The sequence below is a fragment of the Natrix helvetica genome, assembly GCF_964273705.1.
Source record: "Natrix helvetica genome assembly, chromosome: Z".
Lineage (NCBI taxonomy): Eukaryota > Metazoa > Chordata > Lepidosauria > Squamata > Natricidae > Natrix > Natrix helvetica.
In genome coordinates, this window is record NC_138554.1 from 103941967 (window position 1) to 103962684 (window position 20718).

The following is a 20718-nucleotide window of genomic DNA, read 5'->3' on the forward strand; positions in this document are numbered from 1 at the left end:
CTGTGGTAAGACATGAACAAACCATATGAATTAAAAAAAACTCAATTTTTTCATAGTGACACTACACACAAAAAATAATTTGATATCCAATCTTTTAAAAAGATTGAGGGTTCCATAAACATAAAACATATTTTCTGATGTACTAGCTTTTTTCTTAAATCAATATCTGCGTTTACATTTCTTGGATCTGGCTAATGATTTTCAAGATTGTGTATTTAAATTCTTTATTCCACATTTCAAGTATATAATACTTGTTATCATTTAATTTCTACTTCATTTTATTTTTGAAAATTTCATGTAAAATTGTTAATTTCTTTAAACACAGTTTCTATTAAAGATATATCTGAAGCTGCTGAGGCATCTGGTCCATATAGACATATCACCTATTGTCTTCAAATTTGGATTGTTCAAGTCAGTTTCTTTATAGCTCTGGGTCAAATTTTTACCCTTTACCTATTAGCAGCAAAATATGTTTAACAATCTTTAGAGCTAAAAATGAAAATCCTTGTTATATCTTCATTCTAAAATTTGCTGAGATTTAAAAGGAGCAAACTATGTAATTGAGTCAAAAGAGGGCAATACTCAGAAAAAGTTATCATTTCCCAAGAATATATGTTGAAATGAAAACCAGGTGATAAAGCTGAAAGTCTGATAGATTAAATCTCAGTTCTGCTAAAAAATATTTTAGTGGGCTTTGGCTGTTATAAATTTGTCTGTATAAAATAATTACTTCCTCCGCACCTATACATTTTAACGAATAAATCAGTAAGACAAGTTTAAAGTTTCTTATGGGGAATTTTTTTTTAGAAAACTCAAGAGCATTGTTGCATCTACTTTTATTATATATATTAATTTCCAGTTAATTTCCAAACTAGCATATAATACTTTCCCCTCATTTCTTATATGAAATGCAAAATATTGAACTTGGGAAGTCTGTACTAGGAATGTACACAAAACAGGAATATTTTATAACAAATCCAAAAACAAGATAAGCTGAATTGTTCTGGACCAGCTATTTTTACGGAATAAGTAGGGCAATCCCTTAAACAGTTCAGTATTATGACTGGTTTCCATTTTTTTTATTCCATGCACAACATTGTCAGAGTGAATATTTGCCTCCAAAAGTTAATATCATAACAGGAGAATTTTTTTTATCTTAAGACATCTGTCAGTTAGAATTTGTCAGACTGTTTACATGCTACCCAATTAGAATGCCCATTAGATGTCATTCTAAATTAGCAAATTAAAAGTATCTGGTAAAGACTGCATCTAAAATCTTTGTAACAGAAAATCATAATTCAGCCTTCAACTAATATGTAACATAAAATTTACTTAGAGTTCATTACAAAGAAAACAATATGATATTGGTTAGGCTGCCTGTGATTAATTTATGGCAGATATTTAGAGCCATCCAGAAGTTGCTAAGTTGTCTCACTGGTGGATATATTAGCTGGAACAGCTGGCTCTAAAATTCAGTAATGATGAGAGAGCCATACATGCGAGACTTTTCAAAAATTAATGCCAGATAATTTTTTAGCTGACTGCATTATTATTTACAGCTTCTGAATGCAAATGAAATTTGAATATATATTTAGACTCACTACAATGGTCCTATAAATAAAGATATTAACACTTATTTTAAATACTATGATGAAGCTTATGGGATGAAATAACTAATCTCATACCTCCCATTTCTGCTACCAGTTCACAGTATTTTTTTAACATTGAAGGCAATTAAGGACCGAGACTTTTCAATAGGGATCTCATATCTTTGAAGATATTTCAAGCAATATAATTGTAATATAGCCCTTATATCCTATTGTTGGGAGGCAAAAATTTGTATTTAAACCTCTATTACTTCAAAATATTCTAATTCTTTTCAAAAAATACTTTGAAACTTCAAGACTGATCTGTATCAGGTATGTAACATTATTGCTCTGGCCACTGAATTCTTGAATCACTTACTTTAAAAAGTGTTCTACATTCAATGCTAAAAAACCTAAATAATATTTTCCCTCTTAAAATATCTTCAATTGACACTTGGAACATTTAATAGGAATGCAATGCAAAAAAACCTCTTAAGAGAGGAGGTTTTCTGTAAGAAACAGGCTCTTATCTGAATCTAATGGTCAGTTTTTCTGGCCTTTTCTCTGGACTGCTGCCAAGGCGTTTTTCTTCACAGGTAGGTATTTTCCCCCAATCCATAGTTGAAAATTCAATCATGCCACGCTTCATTGCCCGCAAAAAGACAGCATCTTCTGGATTTGCAAATGGGATTCTTTAAGAGTAACCCCCCATCCCAAGACAGTTAGTAAATGACAATATTCTTATACAACCAATGGTTAAATAGGCATTTGCACTATAATTTAAACATATTCTTAAAATAATCACAAAAACATACTACCATTTCTAAAATAAGGCTACCCGTAAGTTTTTCTGCAGTTCTCAAAAACTGCTCCAAACTCACAACCAAATTCTGCTCAACTCCAAACCCAAAACTGAATTCTGTTCTCCCCCCCCCCCAAAAAAAAAATTCCATCAGGGCATTTTGTTTCTTTTTGATTTTGAGCGAACCCTGACTACTGTTGATTGCCTTGACAAGTCCAAGAAGTTTTCTTGGCAACATTTTTAGAAGTGGTTTTCCATTGTTTTTGTCCTTCATCTAGGGAGAATGAGAACTCAGGTTTCCCCATTTCTAGTTATTGCCTTAACCACTAGACCAAACTGGTTCTCAGTATACTTTGTACTAAGTAATTGTGCAATACAATACAATAGCAGAGTTGGAAGGGACCTTGGAGGTCTTCAAGTCCAACCCCCTGCCTAGACAGGAAACCCTATACCGTTTCAGACAAATGGCTATCCAACATCTTCTTAAAGACTTCCAGTGTTGCGGCATTCACAACTTCTGGAGGCAAGCTGTTCCACTGATTCATTGTTCTAACTCAGGAAATTTCTCCTCAGTTCTAAGTTGCTTCTCTCCTTGATTAGTTTCCACCCATTGCTTCTTGTTCTGCCTTTGGGTGCCCTGGAGAATAGTTTGACTCCCTCTTCTTTGTGGCAACCCCGGAGATATTGGCACACTGTTATCATGTCTCCCCTAGTCCTTTTCATTAAACTAGATATACCCAGTTCCTGCAACCGTTCTTCATATGTTTTAGTCTCCAGTCCCCTAATCATCTTCGTTGCTCTTCTCTACACTCTTTCTAGAGTCTCCACATCTTTTCTACATCGTGGTGACCAAAACTGAATGCAGTATTTCAAGTGTGGCCTTACCAAGGCATTATATAAAGTGGTATTAACACTTCACGTGAACTTGATTCTATCCCTCTGTTTATGTAGCCTAGAATTGTGTTGGCTTTTTTGGCAGCTGTTGCACATTGCTGGCTCGTATTTAAATGGTTGTCCACTAGGATTCCAAGATCCCTCTCACAGTTACTACTATTGAGCAAGGTACCACCTATACTGTTCCTGTGCATTTTGTTTTTTGTGCAAATGGTACGTAAATTAAAGAGGGAAGTGTCGATGATATACAGGCCAAATAGTATAGTCAATATATTCCTACCAATTATATCTTCCATTGAAATGTTCTTTTGCAAATCATTTAAAATTCAAGATGGTGAATCTAGTGATATTTATATCTAGTGATTGATATTTAAATCTCTAATGCAGCACAACTTCATGAAGTTTATAAATCCATATTAATATTTATACAAGCACAATTATCTGTTCAATTTAAGGAGCTATGGCTTGACTTGTCCTTTTACTTGTATAGAACTTTTTTATTTACAGTATAATCTTAAAATATGGAGAAATTGTTTGAGCTACTTACTTAACTAAGTGATTTCCAAACTCGAAACCTAGAATAATTATTAAAAACATTGAATGTTGTATATTTCTTTTGTCAATTAATATATATTATTAAACAATTAATCAATTAAAATTACATTCATTCAAAAAAGTAAATGCATAAAATTATCAATTAGTTCTAAAATATTTATTCAATAAAATGCATTGATTTTTAATTTTTAATGGTTAAGGATAGGCCCTTATAATTTATAAATCTTTAGAAATTTACAATGTGTACATCTTGAATAAGAAAGATTGCTTTTTTCTGCTTCAGATTAACTTCTATATGCTATGCCTTTCAAAATATATTATACATATTTGAATGTCTAGTTTTTATATCATTTGGAGAACTACTTATATAGTCCAAAGTCTTCATCACTCAATCATTATTCTATTCAACAATCTTTTTCCTTAACTTCTAGAAGCAAAACAATTAATTGTAATAACTGCTTCATATTCATGCAACATGCATACAATGAACAAATTAATAATTGTAAAATATTTTTTAAATTTATCAAAGTTCAAAACCTCCAATAGTTGAACCAGAAAAGCTAAAAATAGATTAAATGATTCAATACAACTATGTTTTTACAAAGATTTTTATTTATATGTACCATATGTACAATATAATTATAGATAAAGATCTTTTGAGGTTGAGAGGTAATTACAAAAGTTTAGATAATATTAAAAATTATTAAGGATGTTAGAGAAGGGCAGTTGATTGGTAATCTATATTATTAAGAAGCATGGTTATGACACCGGCTTAACAAGCAGGAAGTTCATTTTTGAGGCACAAGTGCTACCAGGGGCTGGGTCAGCTCTTTTTTTTTTTTTTTTTGCTCCTGCTGAAGATATTAAAAGACCCCCAACAACCCCAGACAACAATGATGTCAGCAGCTAATCCTTTCAACCTATAATCACCTTGGTGCCTCTAACAAGAGTACAAAATATATGTTACTTTAATGAATTATTATTGAAATACCTGGAGGCAAGTGCAACACTTTTGTGGGTGACAGCCTGAATGCTGCCTTTGGCAACAAAGGTATATCGACTCTTTTCCCAAATCCTATGGACTGAAGGACAAGAGTCTTCTCATGATTGTAGATATGTAACGCTGATTCTCTTTCTTTTCTAGTTATTTCTGGGAAATATAAAGTTTTGTTAGAGCATTAAAATACTTTTCCTTAAGTGCTCAAATTTCTTTGGCTTTTTATTTACTTTTAAGAGACTTATCACATTCCATAAAATATTCCAGAGATTCCTTTATGTCTTTCTATTCTTTCTTTAGAATATTCCCTGAAAATGTCAGTGCCTATTGCCCTTTCAGAGGCATTATGAAGCCTTGCTTTCAGAGTGTATTTTTGTTAAATGGAGTGGTTGATCCATAAAATAGAGAAGTTTTGAAATTGATGGTATGAATAAAGTGGATAAGAATAGTAACTATTTTCCCTTTTCAAAATATTATAGCCAGATGTACATCAATGAAATTAAAACTTGGAAAAGTCAGGATAAACAAAAAGAATACTTTTTAGACAACACATAATTAAACTTCAGAATTTGCTGTGATGTGATGTGATGATGGCTGTCAGCTTGACTGGCTGCAAAAAATGGTTAGACTAATTAATAGAAATCATGGGGATGAATGGCTGTTAGCCTTGATGGCAGTGTGACTACATGTAGTTTGCAACCTAGAACCATTTGTTCAGTGACTGTTCAAAGTTACAAAAATATTGAACATTAAGGTGTTTAGTATTAGCACAGATTCTGCCTCAACCTCTTCATGCTTTCTCAGGCGCTTCTTGCTACAACCTCAACCAAAAGCAGCAACTTACCTGCAACTTTCCAGAACCTTTGGTTCTGTAAACCTGGCAAGAAACCATGGGATTTGGTTAACAACAGCAACCAGGACTGTGGGGATTGCTGTTGCTATGCAATATGGTATGCAATATGGTAGTTACAACTGCATCATTTAGCAATGAAAATTCTGATCCAAACTACTACTGTAAATCAAGGACTACATGTAATCTGAAGTCCATTTGCTGGGAGACTAGTGGATGTCCTGCTGTGGTTGGCTGGGCACTTGGAGAAGAGACTGCTAAACCAGATCGCTCAAAAGGTTGATGCAACAGGTACGGATTATATTGTTATTTATTTATCAAATCTATATAAACAATCCTCTATTAGAAAGAACTGCGGGAAGCAAAAGATTAAAACACAAAAAGATATAAAACAGTACTGAGGCCCAATAAAACTCATATTAATCCGTCAACAATCCAATACTAGATCCATCAACAAAACATACAACTATAAGATTCTTGCATATTGAACCTTATACAATTACTTTAACCATAAAAATACTTCTTATCTTTGCAAAACATTTCTCTTGAAAAAAGAGAATTCTACCTTTTCTGTCGAACAAAGTTACTGAAGGAATGTGATATATTACATATAGGCGGTATCTGCACTCTTGTGACAGAGGATTGTTAAACAGGTCTGCAGAAGTTGAAACAGAGAAGAAAATTATTGAGCACAAATGTGACAATCTAATGTTAATTTCCACTGTGCAAACATAATATGCCATTTAAGAATTCAGAAAGTGTATCTTTCCTGGACCTTCTGACCCATTGTGAAATGCATTGTGAAAAAAATGGCCTTTGCTTTTTGGCATATTTTGTATCATCTTTTAAATGCTTTTGTACCTTATGATTAATTAGAAAAAATTACTACTTTAAGCAAGGAAGTAAACCACAAGTTTCATATAATGTCATTCTTTTTATTTTACCCTTGCAAACAGACTTGCTAATGCATTTCAAAACTACAACTACAATAGAACTAACTCTTTCCTATGTAACTTACTAAGATCATCATTGCACTTCAGTAAAATAATATGTATTTAATATTACATCCATGCTTGAAAGGTTGATGTACACAAGCTCAAGAAACTGACGTACTACATATTGAAATAGGCTATAATAACAGAATTTTGATGTCCTGATTATGTATTGCCATCCTCCCTTTTATAGTTTAGTGTATTGGGCAGGAGCTAAACTTGTGTCTTCTAAATACAATCTTATTTCCCAAGAATTAAGTCATGGTTCAGACCTCTTTTGTTTATATTTGTTTTTGCCTATTTCTATCAGGGTGATCTCTTAACGCTCTACAAAAAGCGACAAGTTACATTTAAACTTTAGGATTTGAAGATACATTGCTTTGGAAAAGCATTTTGGTTTAGTACATCTGAATAATATGAATATCTATAGAATGGATAATGAGGCTTTTTCAAGGAATTCTAAAAAGCCTTTGTTTTAGAAATGTTTTTCTCTTTCATAAAAAGGAAACCTAATTAAGTGCACTTAAAGAACCACTAGATGGCAGGAGTGGAAAGAACACCTACTTACATTATTTTTGTAATTTACTTGGAAATGATGTCAATGTTAACCAAATCATTTTTGCTATCATACTATGGGTTTTCATTTCAATTATTTGTACAGTATGCTACTGTTGTAGGTAATCTTTTGTGCTTTTTAATAGGAAGAAAATTTAAATATAATATTATACACAAATATATCAAGATTTAATGTAACAAATGAGTAGTTTTGCTGAACTAATTAATACTTTTTGGCAAAATAAAAATAATTCTTTATCTATAATCATTAGAGAAATTACATTGGTTTACTGGACTGTCAATTTGGAAGATTATAAATAATGTCTTTAATATTGTGGAGTATTCAGGGGGGGGGGTAGAAAATAAATGGCATAATGATTTTTTATATATTAGTTTCTTCAAGTCAATTTTGACTCATGGCTATTGCCTGACTTTACGAAGCTTTCTTGATATGATTTTCAGAAGTAAGTTGCCATTGTCATCTTTTTACGGCTAGGAGAGCAAGTGGCCCAAAGTCGTTCAGTTGGTGTCCTGCAGAAGTAGAAATCTTTAGTTCTCTGGTTTCTAGCCTGATGCCTTTTACAACTATAATGAACTGGCTCTTACTGATCAACATAAATTATCTTAAATGCGTATTCTTATCTAAGAAAAGTGTTTGTTCTTCTAAACCAGTGTTTCTCAAACTTGGCGACTTTAAGTCCTGTGGACTTCAACTCCCAGAATTCCCCAGCCAGCTATGCTGGCTGGGGGATTCTGGGAGTTGAAGTCCACAGGACTTAAAGTTGCCAAGTTTGAGAAACACTGTTCTAAACCAATCTAAACATAATTGTTTTGGAAATGCCCATACCCATCCTAAGCCTTTTCCCTTTTCAATAGCGGGTGCTTTCAAAATATGGTGGCTATATCTTCTATAGTAGCTGGGGTAATCTGACAATCATTAATCATCTTCTTTTCAACTTTAGAATGATTCATATTTGTTTCTATGAAATGTTCAGTATGCTAGTAATGATTTGGAAGTAATTAAACACCTCCAATAATTACTTTACCAAGCAATAAGTTCTTACCTCTTAGAATTCTGAAAGCCTAGCAGGATGCATAAGTGCATTCCTTGGGGTGGGGGGGGGGGAGAGAGAAAGATTGCCTACACACTCACTTTCAAGGTTAACAGTTTATAATCCTACTTCCCTGCAGGCAATTTCATACAGCAGAATTTAGTGGCGCCAGTACTGTCTTGTTTATCTTAATATGAAGTTTCAGACTCAGGCATTTTCATATGTCCCTTGCTCTGCCCAATATAGTAAAAGAACACACACACACACCAATTAAAAATACACAGGTGTGCTGAATTACAAAAAATGTTTCTCAACAAAATAATCTATTTTAAAAAATTGAAGTATAGTATCCCAGTCCTTTCTCAAAGCTGCTTCTATGAAACAAATGTATTTATGTTGGTACTGTTATTCTATGTAAGAAATTCTCTCTCTCTCTCTCTCTCTCACACACACACACACACATTATTACTTAGGGTATGTAAGGTTCGCAGTCCTTGTAGTTCTTTCACAGTCAAATTCAAATTTTTTAGCTGATTGTTGTGAAGCAGCAAGATCTGCAGTGAGTGTAAATTTTTCAGAGCACCTAAAAATGATAACCAAAATATAAGGCACTATAGAAACAACTTGTACTTTAATACTTATTTTATTGCAAGAAAGGCAATAAAACAAAATATGCATGCTTACTTTACAAGATTCTTGAAGGCATTTGGCAGGATGGTAAAAGCTTCATGGACCCATAAACTAAGTAAGGGATATCTAAACTCTTCAATTCATCACCTTTTTTATGAAGTTTCAGATTGCTCATTCACTTTACAAAATTTATTACATGAAAATAGTGTAATCATCTGGGACTGACTATGAGATTCTGGGTAACATTCTAGCGGCTAGCCACCACACCTTCAGGATGAAGAACTAGCACTCTACAAAGACCTAAACAAAATTAATTGATCCAAATGACTTTCTATCATTTGTCTACCACCTACTGATTCCCAGCCATTTACTGAACCACTTTTTATTCCCAGTCATTTATCTACCCCTGGGATAATCCCATCAACATTTGGGGGTCATTATTAACCACTTGGGGAACTCTGGCCTAGACCATGTTCTCACTGACCATCAAATGAAATTAGGAAAACAACTGGCCTACTATTATTGCAAATAGTTATTTTGAGAGCCATGCTGACACAGTGGTTAGAGCACAATATTGCAGACTGACTCTGTTCATTGCCAGGAGTTCAATCCTGACAGGCTCAAGGTTGACTCAGCCGTGCGTTCTTCCAAGGTCAGTAAAATGAGGACCCAGATTGTTTGTGGGCAATATGCTGACTCTGTAAAACATTTAGAGAGGGCTGTAAAGCACTATGAAGTTATTATAAGTATAGTGCTAGTATTATTGCTATTTAACAGAAATTATAATAAAATTACAATGGACCAACCAGTATTAGCAACTAGTCAATTAAATCTGAGACTATGTGTTTATGTTCATTTACAATATTTATGTCATTATGTCATTATGCAAATGACATATTTGATGCAATTACATCATTCACACAAATGATGCAAATCACTTGAAATCTAGTCTATTGTATGTAAACCCTTTTTATAAATATCCACGTAAAGAGATTTGACTGCATTAGGACATTACTTAAACTCAGGGAGTACAAATGTCATGTAACCAAATCAATATAAGGCTTAAACTAAACATAAAAAGGTAAAGGTTCCCCTTGCACATATATGCTAGTCGTTCCCAACTCTGGAAGGTGCCCACCTCTGTTTCAAAGCCGAAGAGCCAGCATGACCGAAGATATCTCTGTGATCACGTGGCTGGCATGACTAAACGCCAAAGGTGCACGGAACGCTGTTACCTTCCCACCAAACGTGGTTTCTAATTTTCTACTTGCATTTTTACATGCTTTCGAACTGCCAGATTGGCAGAAGCTGGGACAAGTAACGGGAGCTCACTCCATTACACAATGCTAGGGATTCGAACTGCTGACCTTTCTGATTCACAAGTTCAGCATCTTAGCCACTGAGCCACCACGTCCCTAAATTCAAACTAAATTCATTTTAATTTAATAAATTAAATTTAAATTAATTCAAACTAAACATATGAATAAATTAATCTTGATCATATAAAAGCAACAATTGGGATTTAAGATTTATTGTTGAGTTAAATTAGTATTCCATCTACCTCTGGTGAATTTACTGAGAGGATACCATGAAAATATTTTCTTTGTTTTAAATGTATATATTCCACATCTAAAAGAAACTTTGGAATTACAGTAGTTTAAAATTACAATTAATATTTTTAAATTAAAAACAATTGTAAAATTCATATTGCATTTCAAACTACAGGTAAGGAAAATTAGATTTAAAAAACCATTGCATATAAAAATCAATACAATAATTTATTTTCAAAAAAAATAGAAGAGCAGAAATCCTTATCTGATATAAGAATGGTAAGTCAGGACCATTACATATTTAAGAGAACATTATAACTTACTTCTTTTGGATATGTTTGGAACTTATTTCTTACTCGGACAAATCAAATCAAATCAAATGTTTATACAGTACCTGTTATATTTCTGATATCATTATTATGAAGATATAATTCTGTCAAGCAACAGTTATATTTCACGAAAGTTATATACTGAATCTAAACAATAAAAATTAGAATAACACTGTTATTTTATTGGTACACACACACATATATAAATTTAATTTAGGAATATATATATATATATATATATATATATATATGTTTGTTTTTGTAGATTTTCACAGGTGTAGGTATGCTGTTGTATTCGGGTCTTTTCCCGTGTAAGATTGAGATTGTCTTTGCAACGTTTCGGCAAGATCTCACCTGCCATCTTCAGGCTTGGGCTTAAAATGGGAACGGAGCTGCCGTCTTTCTGTAAATCTTGGTGGGAGGGGACGGGGTGCTGGCTTTGTTTCAGTAAGTGGAATGATTGGTTGTGTGGTTGTATCATGATTGGTAGATTGGTGCTGGCTGTGTGTGCATTGTTGTTTTGTATTGTAACGGCTTGGGTGGTGGGTAGTGTTCGTTTGTTGGCTAGGGCTGGTTTCCAGATGTTTGGTAGGCGGGAGGTATCATCATGTTTATTCATGTTGTGGGGGTGTTTCTCTATTTCGATGGCTTCCATAATTATTCTCTTGTGGAGGTGTTCTGTTTTGGAGATTAACCTGGCTCCTTCAAAGTTGATTTCATGTCCTGTAGCTTTAAGGTGCTGGAAAAGGGAGGAAGTTTTTTCTTTTTTTCTTACTGCGTTCTTGTGTTCTGTGATACGTGCATTTATCCTCCTGTTTGTTTGTCCTATATATATTGCCGGGCAGATTTTGCATGGTATTTCGTAGACTCCTTGGTTTTCTAGCTGGATTTTGTCTTTGGGGTTTCTTAAGATGTTGGCTATTTTTGGGTCAGTGGTGAAGGCTGTCCTGATATTGTGCTTGTGGAGAATTTTGCTGATTTTATCTGTGGTGCCTTTGATGTAAGGGAGGAGGGTGATGCCATTGTCCTGTTCTGTGTCTTGGTTTTTTGGGGGAGTCTCCTTTTGGATTAGGTTGGTGATTGTTTTTCTTTGGAATCCATTGGAGATTAATACATTTGTGAGTTTGTGTAATTCAGTTTTCAGGTGGTCTTTGTCGGCTAGGCGTTTGGTTCTGGAGATGAGGGTCTTGGCTACAGAGTTGATCTGTGCAGGGTGGTGATGGGATTGTGCATTTAAGTAACGGTTGGTGTGTGTGTTTTTCTGGTAGATGGTGTGTCCTAGGGAGCCATTGGGTTTTTTGTAGATTAGGACATCCAGAAAGGGAAGTTGGTTGTTTGCTTCTATTTCCATGGTGAATTGTATTTTGGGGTGTAGGCTGTTGAGATGTGTGAGGAAGTTGTCCGGTTTTTCTTTCCCGTGTGGCCAAATCACGAAAGTGTCATCAACATATCTAAACCAGAGTTTGGGTTTGTGTTCAGATTTGTCTAAGGCGTTGGTTTCAAAATGTTCCATGTATAAGTTTGCAATGACAGGTGAGAGGGGTGATCCCATGGGTGCTCCTTCTATCTGTTTGTATCTTTGTCCATTATGGATGAAGTATGTGTTGGTTAGGCAGTGGTTGGTCAGGTCCAGGATGTGTTTAGGGGGGTTGTGTTTTTTCCGGATGGCTGTCAAGGCTTCTTTTATAGGCACATATACAACCACACAACCAATCATTCCACTTACTGAAATAAAGCCAGCACCCCATCCCCTCCCACCAAGATTTACAGAAAGACGGCAGCTCCGTTCCCATTTTAAGCCCAAGCCTGAAGATGGCAGGTGAGATCTTGCTGAAACGTTGCAAAGACAATCTCAATCTTACATGGGAAAAGACCCGAATACAACAAAACCAGCATACATACATACATACATACATACATACATACATACATACATACATACATATTATTCTATTACATAATATTAGCTATGATATTATGATACTTTAGGAAATATATTCTAATGAGTGTGCTGAATTAAAATATATTAGAGATGTGCACAATTATATTTCTAGAATTGGACCCTTTTGGAAAAATCCAGAACATTCTATTGGTGTTTTCTGTTGCTGCTCGGGCAGAGTCTGGTCATTTCCAAAATGTAATCTTCAAACTGGAAATATTTTGTGATAGCCCAGAATTTTTTTGTGAAATCCCAGAAAATAGCACATGAAATTTATACACAGCTAGATTCTACAGAATATTATAGTTTTATGAAGACTCTTAAATACTCATATTTATTTAACTTAGTATGATAAACTAATAGTCCACTATGTATAAAGTTATGTTTTAGGGAGATCACTATAGCTTTTATAATTTTCATTATAATTCTGAAATTTTGGCTTATTTTAAAATACAGCCAATAGTCATCCCTGTCAGACCTGGAAGCCATTTTACATTTACATTACATTTTTCATTGGGGTGTTACTTGGAACTCTGACACTTCCCTTGAAAGAATAATCTGAAAAAGTTTATCAGAGATAAATAATAACTGTAGTTATGAAAATTCCTATATTTGATACCTTATTGTGGTTTAGCCACAAATGTCTTAATTTCCGGAATCGTGATAAATGAGGAACATCTTTTAATCCACTGAAAGAGAAATTCATAACTTTAGTATGAAGTGACCATTTAAATATTGTTCTACAGTTACATAATACTCATGATTTAATATTATTAAACATACAGTAATATACCTTTTCATATTACAGCTTAATTACAGTAATTGGGACTAGACTTTTCACTGCTGAGTAATGAGGTCATAAAGCACAAAATCTTCTCATTTTGCCATGTAACTACAGCATTTCCAACAGTCCTAAATTATTGTAGTTACACATAACTTCAATTTCCTACTGGCATCCCTCTTAACTTTGCTTGTCGACAGGGTAGATCACAAACCATGACCATGTGATTGCAGGAGTGCTGCAGCAGCCAGAACTTTGAGGACTGTTTGTAAGTACTGGTCATTCAACGCTATCATACATTTGAGTGGTTGCTTATTGAATGTTTGTTAACTGAGAACCACTTGTATTAACAATTGCAGACAGCAGATATGATGCAAAGAATACAAAGACACTAAAAAATTCATCACCAGCATGATTTGGATTCATACCAGCTTTTCCATTTCCAAACTTGATTCCCTTTAATTTCTTTTAATAGAGACAAAAACATGACTTTGGAATCCAAAATGAAAAACTGCAGTTTCAAATATTACTACTGTTTTGTCATAATCTAAAACAACTCTGTGATAGAAAAGGAAACAACTTCCTCAAGTTGACATAGTATCTAGAATAGATAACAAATACATCTTTCATACAGATTGATATCACAATGGCCCAAATAATAATGCATTTTCTTTATTTTTGGCTTTCATGAATACAGCTACAGGTTGGACCATTGCAAGATTAGCCAATTATGGTTTAGCCTACAGGTTATGATTTTGCAAGGTATGTAAGCTTAAAGTTTAAGATTATTATGAGACTTCGTCCATAAAAATGACAAATAATAGCAGTAACACTTACATTTATATACAGCTTATAGCCTCTCTAGAGCTCTCTCTAAGTGGTTTACAGATTCAGCGTATTGCCCCCAACAATCTGGGTCCCCATTTTACCGACCTCGAAAGTATGGAAGGCTGAGTCAACCTTGAATTGCAGCCAGAAGCAACCTGCAATACTGCATTCTAACCACTGTGCCACCACAGCTCACAAGCTTTATGGGCTTGATTTAATTCTGGACAAACCAATCGAAAAGAGATACAATTTTTATACTGTATTTTGGTTCTAATATATCTAATTTTGTATTGACAATAGTACCACTTTATTTTAAATGTCTTATGCTGTCATTTTATTTACAGAATACAGAAGTACACACTGAAGCATACAAATATTTCTTCTTTTTATTTGTTCTCTAAAACCATGAATTTACTTCTAAATGTTTTCATTTATTTATTTTCCAGGCTGTTCTTATTTCTTAAGTAATCAGGTTGCAAATCTCAAAACTTATTCTTGAAATATTTCATTGAAATCAATGGCAAAAATCTGAAGAAACACATCTGAAGCAGACCCTTAAGGAATCTATTTTTTTCCTAGTAGAATTTCATTTCAGTCTTTGTTTTTTTAATGTTAATTTTCACAATTTGTTCAAATCTATTCTTTGCTTTAATACAACTAAGTTTATTGAGTCTTGGGCATCCAGATATAGAGATAAGGTTATCAATTTCCTTGTGGTTAAATTTTATAGTACCTTACTATAAAAATAAGAATCTTATAAAATATTAAAAACAATTGATCATCTCATAGAACAGTGATGACTAATCTTTTTGCCATTGAGTGCCAAAAGCAGGGGGAGCGCAGGGGGTCATGCATGGGCATGCCTACACTCATACTGCTATGCGCATGACCCCCGTGGGCATGCGTGCACAACCCATGCCCTCCCCCACTTTGGGGCCACGATGGACCCATTTTTTGCCCTCCCCAGGCTCCAGCGGCTTTCTAAGAGCCTGGGGAGGGCAAAAATGGCCTCCCTTGCCCCCCTTCGAGGCCCTCCAGAGGCTATTCACTGTCCACTTCACTTCACAGTGGTGGCTGTGGCTAATGGGCTTGGCCCTGGGCTCTTGCTCCATCAGCCTGGGAGATGGAGCCCAGGGAGGAAGATAACAGCTGTTTTGGAGGCTATGGATCCAGCGCCTTCCACTTGCATCCACAGCAGCAGTGTGTGCCACTTCCTGCTGCCTTTGGATGCAATGGAGGTAACTGCTCTTCTTGGGGGGTGGCCGTGCTTGTATAGTCCTGGCTCCTGCCAGGGCAATACCTCGTGTGCCTTAACCAATGGCTTCCCATGCCACCTGTGGCTCGCATGCCATAGGTTCGCCATCACGGTCATAGAGAGAACAGGGGAAGGAGGTGAGGAAGCAGAATAGTTTCTTATTTATGATTCTTTATATCACATCAACTTTGAACATTTTCTAAATTCTGGTATTTAGACAATGTTAAAATAAATACTAGTCCAATAAAATAAAGACTAAACAATCCATTTGATACCATACTTTGATTTCAATAAATTCTGTTTGCTACTGAAATAGTCACTGATCTTACATGGTAAAACTTAATTATAGTAACAGCTACAAACAACTTACTTTTCTCCAAGGTATAGATATATGACTTCTTTATCATTCTTGTAGCCACAAATTTTTAGTTGCTTTTCTAAAATCTGAAAATAGATTGTGTCAGAAAAATTTATTGTACTTGAGTCCCTCCTCAAGGAACACTGGCGATTCAAAAATGTGAAAAATAATAGAATATGAGAATCTAATTATACAAGAGATAGGTAAATGGCCATACTGTTCAGAACAATCATTTTTGAGAATCCATTGTCTTTTGTTCCAAGCTAGATAGTTAAAGCATGCAGGTACCATAACAGAGCTGAAACAGCCTGAGTGAATAGGACTTCATTAGTTTTTCCTTGAAGACGTTTCACTTCTCTATCCAAAAAACTGCTTCTTCAGAGCTGAGGAAGCTTCTTGTATGTTTTGTATACAATTTTGTTGTATTTAAATACAACGACAATAAAGATTATACTTACACTTATGAGAAGTGAAACATCTTCAAGGAAAACCAAAGAAAGTCCAGTTGCCTCTTGCAAAAGTACCTTTGAGAAGTCATGATCTAGATGACTGAGAATATCCATAGACATCTTGAGGGGGGCAAATCTGCTTTTCCAAGGACAAGTTTAAGCTCTGCAGCTGCTATTTTTTATATACTTTCTCCTGTAGGACAATGGAAAGAGCACACCCCTTCCCCAAGTTAAAGTTCTGCTTTAAGAAGCAAAGCCCCCCAGCAAACACTTTTTTCCTATTGCTCCCTATATTGGCCCCTTGATAAAGAAATAGAACCTCTTGGTGTTCATGTATCACCTTAATTCTACTTTACCTGATTTGCTGCCTACATCACTATTGGCTGAACATGGATAGCACACTTTCACAAAGGATTTTGAATGAACTCAAAGGTATCTTTTGTAATCATAACAGTTGAATAACTGCAATTGGCTTGCTGTACACCTTGCAGGAAGTCATCACTCTTGATTTACAAACCATAATTCCTATAATAATCTAAACCGAAACTAAATGTATCACATTATGTGCCAATCGCCAATACAGGAATAGGCTAAAAGACAGGCACACACCCCTTCCTCAAAACCTCCAAGGCATATATATTGACTTAGAAGTCTGTCTCCAACTCAAGACAGGTTTCTTGTTTTTTTTAAGAAGGGGGGGGAGGGATTTCATAGGAGAAATGACCCCTTGCCAAACTGCCGGAGAAAGAGCAGATGGTGAAGAGACTCACCTCATTAGCAATTTGGTGTTCATCCAAACTGATCCTTTCTTTACCCCCTCCTGGACCACACTGAAAAGCTTTTGAAGTCTGTCGGGCGTCAACGGATCTTTTCGGCATTTTTATTTGGGAGAGGGGGCGCGTCGCTTCCCAGCCCGGTGAAAGAGGGCTAGGACAGCCGTGCCAAGGCAGCCCTGGGATCGCGTCCCGCTGCTCCGGTCTCTACCTGTCCTCAGCTGGCAGGTCCTACAAGAGCCAAAGTGGCCAACGCGCCGCGTGCCTGGAACGGTCGCTATGGCGACGGACAAGCGGCCCCCGCTGAAAACGGTCATTCTGAAGCGCCCTGAACTCAGCGCTTAGATCAGATGGTGCAGCCGCGGAAGGACAAATCCCGCGAAGCCAAACATCACCGTCTCTAATCGATGGGCTAATCGAAAATCAGGGAGAGGTAGGCGGCTCCTCCTACTGAGCAGCAATGCAGGAATGTCTTTTGAGCATCTTTCATTACAGACATAACTTCTGTCTGGTTTATAAAACCACTCATTTTTACAAAGCCCCTGGTTCATGTAGAACAAAAAACAAACCAAAATGTAAGAACTGGGATGGGTTCACCTTACATATTCTCTGGTGTTTTACCAGTGTTCAGAATAGTCATATTGCATTAAATTTCCTAATAGTATAAATAGTTAACAAGTACTCAAACGACCATTAATCTCCTTATGGTCATCTATCTGGAACCTTTAATATGAATTCTTGCACTGAGCAGAGGATTGAACTGAATACATGCAAGGCCCTTTCTCATACTATGATTTCATAAATGCATTTGCTGGGGTTGAATCTACTTTTCACAGTAAGATAAAATTAATTTTGCTGATTTATGGTTCAATGTATTATGCAAACACAGTTATGTTCTATACATAAAAGTAGGAAATTAAGGAAGTAAAGGTGTCAGTTTCCATCTTTTGGGAACATTTCTTTATAACCTGTTATAATTACTCTTTTTTCTTACCAGGAAAAATCTTCTGGGAGGAAAGAATACCTTTTGGATTGTAGGTTAGTAAAGGTCTATCTGTAAACTAGCAGAGTATTTTGTGATTTGAAAGTGGAAATTGTATTATTCATTATGAATACATTCCTGGTAAAATAATGTTGCTACGAGTATGACAGATTTTTGTAATATACAGTATGAATAAAGTTATTGCAGTCCTATGGCACACAATTGATACATGTTCAAATGAACATTCACTGTTAATCTGAGTGTTGTACATAAAAGCATATCCTTTTAATAACATTTATTACTAGGCACTATCAGGATACATGTTTGTTATTTTCTGTTGGAAGATTCAGTTTCTCATAAGCATGCTTATGACTGCAGCAGTCCCAAAGAGCTATTACAGAGTAGCCCCACTGAACACAAATGACTATACATCTTGGACTCATTCTCATATCCTGATTGCCATGGCAAAAGACACTTCACTATGCTTGACATAAATGTCCTCCGCCCCTTCCCTAATCTAGTTGTTCCAGTTTGAAAGTGGTGCTTTGTTTCTACTGGGACAAAATACCATGTAGGTAATTTAGGACACTGTAGGGACAATGTTGAGGATAATTTGAGTAGGGACAACAATTTTTTTAGTCCAAATGGTGTGGCAAGTTTGCTTTTGAAATATTGCTCCCACATTAGTGTTTCCATGATCCTTGTGACATTAGCTGAGAGGCCAGATATTTGCTTTTTTTTCTCTTGAAAAAAATTATATGAATATATAATTCATGCATAATGGCAAATAATTTATGATCTTAATGAGGGAATTGGAAAGTAGTGCCATTTATAGTTATGTTTTTGCTATCATTACTTAATTTTAATATCATATTACATTATTGTCAACTTGTTTGTTTATCTTTGGGCTGTCTGGCTATTTATAATAAAAAAACAAATACTGATTCAGTAATATGAGCATTATCTTTTATATGTTAAAGGTTATAGTTTGTTTAAAGCTGTGGCAATACAATTCTAGAGGCATATTTTATATCTTGGCTTGGCCTTATGTCATCAATAATGTTTGCAACTGCAGTATTAATTATTAAACTGGTTTTAATGTAAATCTGATTTTCCTTCAAGGTTAAGAATGAAAAAGTCTAATATACAGCTTTTAAAGTTCATCTTACATGGGACTTAGAGTAAGGCTAAAGGGCTGCAACACTGGAATAGCTAAGGAACTCATTTCTTGGAGACAAAATGAAATCTATACCACAGAAATAAAACATTGCCAGGAAATGTTTTTTTGAAGACTGAGTGTGAGTGATGAGGAAAGCTCTATTAAGACACAAAGAAAATACAGCAATTGAGTCCTGCAATAGTACAAGGGAACATGAGAGGATGAGAGATAACCATAGGCATTGTAGAGAATACATAAGATGTCCTTGGTTCACACAGGGACATTTGATTACTGATCCTAGCATGCATAGAATATGGTAAGCAGTTTAATTTTTCTTGTGAGATACTGGCCAAAAAGTTCTGCACTGACTGCATTTGTCCTTATTGTTAGAAGAAAATGCATGTAGAACAGATGTGTCTAAAACTGATAAAGTGTTCTATGCTTTTTTTATCTTATGAAAAAGCCTAATATCATCCCATAATTGGTGATGTAGATCAATATCCATGTGACTGTCTAGTGATGAGCATGGCCTAAGGAAGACTGTGACTGAGATGTAAAGAGTAGTAAATAGTAAAGAGCAATAAATTAAAGAAATGCATTTTCATTGCATTTTTTCACCAGGTGTATTTGTTTGTAGGCTGTATATAAAATATCATTAATATTAAATACAACGTCTAGTATAATATTAGTGAAAAGCCCCGTGGGGATGAGAAAAAATGTACATAAGACAATGATTTCAACATGAACAGGTGAAATAGCATGCGGGGATGAGAAAAAAATGTTAAGACACTGATTTCAACATGAAACGACAATCACAGTATGTTATACTGTTTATAGAGAAAAAGAGATAGTTAAAAAAAGAGAGGACAAGCAACAATTCAGATTAAAGATGGAGAAAAAATGCAAAGCAGTATTGATTGAAATTTTAAGGAAGTGAAAATATAAATGGGCCTCCAATATTTATTTTATTATTTAATTAAACTTTAATTAAACAATAGCATAAATGGTTTTCAAAATGAAAGTAAAGAGATGATTGGGGTGAAACTAAAGTGAGAGAATGTTGGATAGAACATTTTGGAAATTTTGCTTGGGAATGGTAGTGATACATCAAAGAGTAGAATTGAAATTCTTAATTTAGTGTCCCAGAAGGAAAAAAACTGATAGAAAGTAATGAATGCTGCAAGAATATTGAAAAATAACAAGACTAAAGTAAGATAAGTGAATATAAAAACATAAATGTGGTTTCCTTATAGAAACGTTTTTCACTTGCTTAATGTGTATGTGCATTTATCAATTGAATCTCTGTTTGAGAATTGGAAGAATATCATTATTGTTCCTTGATTTTTTTTTCCTTAAAGTGAATACTAGGGGTGATTTGGGTATTAGGTATGCCTGTTGGAAG

General features: G+C 34.9%; 1 protein-coding gene across 1 annotated transcript; it reads right to left on the reverse strand.

The window, feature by feature from the left end:
• Positions 1-2112: 2112 nt before the first annotated feature.
• On the reverse strand, positions 2113-17398 carry LRRC72 (leucine rich repeat containing 72; the record flags this gene model as incomplete). The annotated part of the gene is made up of 9 exons (XM_081933558.1): positions 17173-17398; positions 15966-16039; positions 13351-13420; positions 10858-10939; positions 8753-8866; positions 6250-6339; positions 4829-4987; positions 3830-3857; positions 2113-2278 (listed from the first exon to the last, which is right to left on the reverse strand). The coding sequence occupies exons 1-9, from the start codon at positions 17278-17280 to the stop codon at positions 2113-2115; spliced, it is 891 nt and encodes a 296-aa protein (XP_081789684.1). The 5' UTR covers positions 17281-17398.
• Between the last annotated feature and the right edge of the window lie 3320 nt (positions 17399-20718).